At 37.9% G+C, this 6,888-nt stretch overlaps 1 protein-coding gene across 1 annotated transcript in view; it reads right to left on the reverse strand.

The window, feature by feature from the left end:
- Positions 1-6,888, reverse strand: part of PKHD1 (PKHD1, fibrocystin/polyductin) — a 435,622-nt gene that overhangs the window by 231,016 nt on the left and 197,718 nt on the right. The window contains exons 43-44 of the mRNA XM_023513135.1: positions 5,425-5,537; positions 3,359-3,464 (exon numbers count right to left, since the gene is read on the reverse strand). Of these exons, the coding sequence (XP_023368903.1) occupies positions 3,359-3,464; positions 5,425-5,537 (219 nt within the window). The remainder of the gene's footprint in view (positions 1-3,358; positions 3,465-5,424; positions 5,538-6,888) is intronic.

Below are 6,888 nucleotides of genomic sequence, written 5' to 3' on the forward strand. Positions count from 1 at the left end.
AAAAAAAAAAAAAATACAATAGCAAAATGCACCTATTTCTGGTGTGAATACATTTTTCAAAAAATGCTGTCATCTTTCCCTCCTTCTTTGTAAAAAAATCATCCAGCATTTATGACACATAATGAAGAGAGGATATTTTTCTCAACTCTCATTACCATATAAATAGAAGAGTCAGATTGCCTGAGCTGGAATCCAACAATTCTTAGTTGTTTGACTTCAGCAAGTATTTAACCCTCTTAAGATACTTTCATATTCAAAAGGAGTATAATAATGGCAGACCTTCCCCAAAGATTGTTACAATGATTAAATGAAAAAATATCCAAAATCATTGTCAATGTCATCACATAGATATAAATTGATGTTTATTCACAACAGGAATTTTCTACTCAATAGCAGTAATCATAGAGAAATGCAAATTAAAACCACAGTGAGATATCAGACTAGATATTCATACTACTAGAATGAATATCATAAAAAATGAAAAATAACAAGTGGTAATGAGGATATAGACGAAAAGGTCCCCCTGCACACTATTGTGGGAATGTAAATTAGTACAACTTTTATGGAAAATAGTATGTCAGTTCCTCAAAAGATTAAAAACTACCATATGGTCCAGCCATCCCTTGAATGCAGTGGTTCCCAACCTGTGGGTGGCGACCCATAGAAACTATATTAAAGGATTGCAGCATTAGGAAGATTGAGAACCACTGCTTTGATGGATATATATCTAAAGGAAATGAGTTCATATGTCAAAGAGATAGTGATAGTTGCACTTCTACGTACATTGCAACATCATTCACAATAGCCAAGAGATGGCTTTAACCTAAGTATCCACCAACGTATGAATGGATAAAGAAACTATAGTAAGTATACATATGGAATACTACTCAGCCTTTAAAATAAAGGAAATTCGGTCATCTGCAACAACATGGATGAACTGAGGACGCAATGCTAACTGAAATAAACCACACACAGATGGACAAATACTGCATGATCTCACTTACCTGAATATGTAGAATGTAAAAAAGTTAAACTCAAAGAATCAGAGAATACAATGGTGATCACCTGGGTCTAGGGGCATGGTGGAGGGAAGTGGGGGAGAATTTGATCAAAGGATACAAAATGTCAAGTTAGACGTTCAAGAGATCTGTTGTACAACATGGTGACCACAGTTCATAACAACGTATTCTTTTAAGGCACTAAAGTAGATTTTAAGTATTCTCACCATGTAAAATAAATATGTAAATTAGCTAATTTAACCATCAAATAATGTGTACACTTTAAAACATCATATTGTACACAATAAACATATACATTTTTGCCAATAAAGTAAAATAAAATTATTTACTCCAATAAAAAAAGGATTTTACTTGATGAGATATTCTATTTATTTATATACATGAAATCACTTGATTAAAGATGTAGTTTATTTCTGGACTGCCACTTTTATTCCACTGATGTATATGTCTGTCCTTGTGCTCATATAATCTCTTGATTATTGTTGCTTTGTAGTAAGTTTTGAAATAGGGAAGAGTTAAATTCTCTCACTTTACTGTTTTTCAGGATTTTTTGAGGAAGGGTACATTTTAAATTTGATGCTGTCATGTTATTTAAGTAGCCTTTTGTTCATGCTCAGAAAAGTGAAGTTCCAAAAGTATTCCCATTATCTTAATTTTTTTTTTTTTTTGAGACAGAGCCTCAAGCTGTCACCCTGGGTAGAGTGCTGTGGCATCACAGCTCACAGCAACCTCCAACTCCTGGGCTCAAGCAAGTCTCCTGCCAAGATATGGCTTTATCTTTTGGTACTTGCCATTGACTTCTCAAGTCAAGTACCTGAGACTACAGGCACCCACCACAACGCCCGGCTATTTTTTGGTTGCAGCCGTCCTTGTCATTTGGCGGGCCTGGGCCAGATGCAAACCCGCCAGCTCAGGTGTAAGTGGCTGGCACCTTAGCAGCTTTAGCCATAGGCACCGAGGCACCATTATCTTAATTTATTGAATGATTAAATTTGAGTGGGCAAGAGTTCAATCCGTAGGGTTGGCGCCTGTGGCTCAAATGGCTATGGCATCAGCCACATACACCTGAGCTGGTGGGTTCGAATCCAGCCCAGGCCCGCCAAACAACAATGATGGCTGCAACCAAAAAATAGCCAGGTGTGGTGGCAGACACCCGTAGTCCCAGCTACTTGGGAGGCGGAGGCAGGAGAATCGCTTGAGTCCAGGAGTTGGAGGTTGCTGTGAGCTGTGATGCCACAGCACTCTACCCAGGGCGACAGCTTGAGGTTCTGTCTCAAAAAAAAAAAGAGTTCAATCCATAGGCTTCCATTTTTTCTTTCACAAATTTAGCATTTCTGATCACAGAACTTGAAAACAATGGGCTTTGATAAGCATCTTTTAATTTTTTCATTTTGTTTGGTTATTTCCTCTAGAATAAGGCTACTCAAGAGCAGAAGGCTAAGTTTAAGCCTCTTGAGCTACTCTGCATAAAAAGGCACTCAGAGTTTCTGCTGGATTTGTCACCCCTATATTCATAGTGCTTATGGCAAAAAAAAAAATATTTTATAAAATTAAATAAGAACTAAATACAATTGAGATTCTTCTTGTTAACTCTCCTAGTTACATATTTTGAGGCTTTTCTCATCCATAATTGTCCCCCACTTGTTCAATATGTGAATTAAATGTTTCTTATTATGACTTAATTATATGTTTTTATTCTATTTCCTGGATGTTCTATAAACATATTTCTTCATCTACGTACCTTAGGCCCCAGATTTATAAGTGGCATAGACCAAGTATATATAATTTTCTCTGTATAGCAACAAATAGTGACACTGAACAATTTTTATATGTTGCTATTAACAGTCAGCATATTGACTAAAGAAATTCCTTGAGCTGGAATTTTTATCTTCCAATAATGAACAGAGCTTTTTCTTAAGACTGGAGCATGTATAATTCAGGATATTAGAATATCAAATACACAACATTTGAACCCCGAAGTCTGAGCTCAGTTATGCTACTAACCAACTACGTGACCTTTGTCAAGTCCCTTTACCTTCTGACTCTTAATTTCTTATCCCTAAGTAAGGAGGGGAAAGAAAGAAAGAATGACCTCTACAATCCCTCCTGGCTTAAATCTGAACGATACTGTTGTTCGCTGTTCTGGCTGTCAAAAAGACACAATGGAGAGATGACCTAACCCTCGAATTTGTTCATTTAACAGATATTCAAAATTGTGATAATATTGCAATGTCTCCCTGTCAATGGCAAATCACTCCTTCCCTTTACATAGAGATGCATAATAAATTGCCATGAGAATACAAGTGACAGTTTTAACTTTAAAAGGTAAAGAGACTTACCTGAGCACCACCTAGACTTTCCCAAACTGTGAAGTTTTGGAACAGGGTGGGGCTTGTGCCATTATCCCAAGGTGGCTGAAACTTAGGGTATACAAAGAGACCATACCTAGAAAGTGAACCAAAGAATGAAATCTTAAGCCAGTTTCTATATTTCTAACTCCCCACTATTTCTTTTTGGAAAGTACAGAAGCAACAGTAATGAATAAGGGAGAGAGCAGAGAGCTAAGACATTAATCCTTCTCTTAACTCTCGTTGCCATCCCTCAGCCCTTCCACCTTGTTACTTTCTGGGACCTGCTCCTCTCCTGGACCTCAACACATGCAGATGGCTATGATCCCCTGCTAGAGTATCAGCCACCCTCTGCTTTATCCCCTTCCTAAGAGTTTGAATGCCTTCGCCTAGCCCTTTAGGTCACAGTCCCTGTTACTCCATCAGCCATTCAAAATCCACTCCTTCCTAGGAGAGTAGACACCAGCACCTGCAATCTCTTCTACCTGCAAAGCCCACCTGCTGCTATACCCTGGATACTTTCCTCCCTCACATTCCAGGGCTGCCAAGAGCTGCCAGAGAAAACATCATGGTCATGAAGATAATTTCATTACACACGTACTAATCCCAGCCTCAGCTTGCACTTTAAAATTGCTTAGCAACTGTTCATATCCCTATTCTACTCTTCTCATCACTTTCCTTCATAGCACTGTTACTGGATTATTATCATAATTATTTATAGTTATTAGCCACTGAATTCTTACTACATCCCAGGTACTCTCCTCAGTACCTTATATAAATCATCTCTAATTTTCACACCTAATTTTCAATGTAGATTTTTCTTTGTTTTACAAATAAGATGGAAGGAGGGAAGGAAAGAAGGAAGGATGGAGGGAAAAGAGAGAACAAGAGGAAGGAAGGAAGGAATTGACTAGTAGAGTCAGGACTTGAATGAGGCCTAATTGACTGTGAAGTTGTCATTTCCCTATGCTTCTCATATCCCCTACCCCGGCTTGTCTCCCCATGTCCTCTTGTGCTTACCGCTCTACATATCAAAGACTTTGAACAAGTATTTTCTTATCTTCCAGTGAGCAAATGACAGGCAAAGAGCCTCGTCTCCAAGAGGGCTCATCTCTCCCAAGGCCTGAGCCCAAGCCCACCAGCTTTCCAGGGCTTCTGCATTACCATCTGCTCTCAATGTCTTGGAAGTTTAAATACTGTCATTGAATTCTCTCCGGCCACAAGAGGTCAATTCTATCCTGTTGGTTTTTCAAGTGAACCCATTCCTCTTCCCTTCACTACTAGACTTCCAGATCCAAAATGCTTGCATAGGTAATCGTCACAGCTAAGGCATGGAGACAGCCTAGGTGTTCGTGAATGGGATAAATGTGGGAATACTTATATTGTAAAATTAGTCACCCTCAAGAAGGAAGGAAATCCTATTTGTGGCAATGTAGATGAACCTGGGGGACATTGTGCTGGGTGATGAAAGCCAGACAAAGAAGAATAAATACTACACGATACTGCCTACATAAGAAATGTAAGAAATATTCAAATGCAGAGAAGCAGAGAATAAAATGGTAGATGTTAGGGGCTTGGAGAAAGGGAAAATAAGCATACATTAGTCAAAGGACACAACGTTTCAGTTACGCCAGATGAATAAGTCCCAGGGATCTACTGCATACCACAGTGCCTAGAGTTAACAATACCTTATTGAGTACTCAAAAAATTTGCTAATAATTTGCATCTTATGCTAAGTGGTATTAGAATAATAATAATAAACAAAATAAAGAAGGCTAAAGGAACACTTCTAGAGGTGAAAGATGTGTTTGAAGCATAGATCATGGGGATGGTTTCATGGGCATCTACTTATTTCCAAACTTATCAAGTTATATACATACATTAAATACATATAATTGTGGTATGTCAATTATACATCAATAAAATGGCTTAAAAATACATAATAGGAGCATCACCACATCTCAAGTAAAAGTCAAAGTGCCCTTTTATGAGCTTTGTCTAGAAAAATGCAAAATCATAAGCTTTATACCCAAAAGAGATGAATTCCCCAAAGTTACCTTGTACAAGAATGTGCGATGTTCTGAGTAAAGGAGAGAAGTGGAGCTTGTGATGTTTGTCTGGTCACAAGATGGAAAAAGTAGCCAAAGCCAGCAGCACACACTCTGTTCCCCTGAGGAAATGAAGGATAGTTAAAAAATAGTTAAGTTATTCATGTATGATAAAGCTGCTGAGAGTATTGGCATGAGCCACTCTGCCTAGATGAAAGACTCTTGTTTGTGCTCAGTCCACTTTTGTGTGCACCTTCTGCCAAGGTACATTAAAACCTTTGTGGTCTCCTTCATTCTTTTTTGGATCCATCAGGATCCAAAACACTCTCATTCCTCTTCCTCCAAGAAGTTCAACTCACCAGAGACATGTGAGGAGTCATCAGTGCATCTGTGGGTTTAAAGCCATGATGAAAAGGGACGGGGTCAGAGAGGGAGAAAAGATTAGATCCAAAGCTACGTCTTGGTCACTTCAATTTAATGTTGGGGAAAAGAGGAGAAATCAACCAAAGAGCAGGCAGGAGCCAGGAGTCCCAAGAACCAGATGAAGAAATGTTTCAACAAGGAGGTAATGATCCATGTTGATCTCCTAAATATCCCCAACCAATTTACAAACCTAATCAAATTCTTTTTTACTCCTTTCAAAATAAAATAACACATCTAATATTAATTATAAATTTAAAACCAAAATCTCAAGTATAATTTGTCAGATCCTCTAATATATTAGATTGTTCCAAAAGCCTTTAATAATAAATTACGGCAAATAAAATTGGGGAAAAAAAAAGAAGAAGAAGTTCAACTCAACTGTAATTGGCCCATCTCAATAACTGGTATCTCTTGTTCAAGACTCCTTTTAAGCTTCCCCCATAAAAGGTTTCTATGTGAAATCTAAACTAAGCTTCTCCTCTTTAGTGCATGTACCATGGTGCCAGGTACAGGTGCGCCTTAGAGCCAAGCCAAGCCTACACAAGGTATCCTCTCTGATCCTTCAAACAAATCACTGATTTGGCTGTGCGTCGAAGGCAAATGGTCAGCCTCGTTACACCTTAGCTCTAAGATACAATGGCTGAGCTCAAATATAGTTCACATCTGGTCATTGTCCTCTTGTCTTGATTAGATTATTAAATCATCTTAAGTGTTCTTTAAAGGACTTAATATATAAATAATTTTATGTCTTCTATATGTTCATAGAAAGTCTAACTTCTCTATTGAACCATATGATTTGGGGGATCTAATTCTAATCAAATTGAACACAATGAGGTTATAAATTAAATAAAATACCTACAATATGTTCATCACTATTAATATACTCTAAAACAGAGTAGAGCCAAATTCATAATTGCCAGGTCATGGAAGAAGCCCAAGTGCCCATTGATCCACAAATGGATCAACAAACTGTGGTATATGTACACCATGGAATACTATGCAGCCATTAAGAAGGATGGAGACTTTACATTCTTCATGTTCACATGGATG

This window comes from Otolemur garnettii, unplaced genomic scaffold (assembly GCF_000181295.1).
Source record: "Otolemur garnettii isolate 467f Iridium unplaced genomic scaffold, OtoGar3 scaffold00035, whole genome shotgun sequence".
In the NCBI taxonomy this organism is placed as follows: Eukaryota; Metazoa; Chordata; class Mammalia; order Primates; family Galagidae; genus Otolemur; species Otolemur garnettii.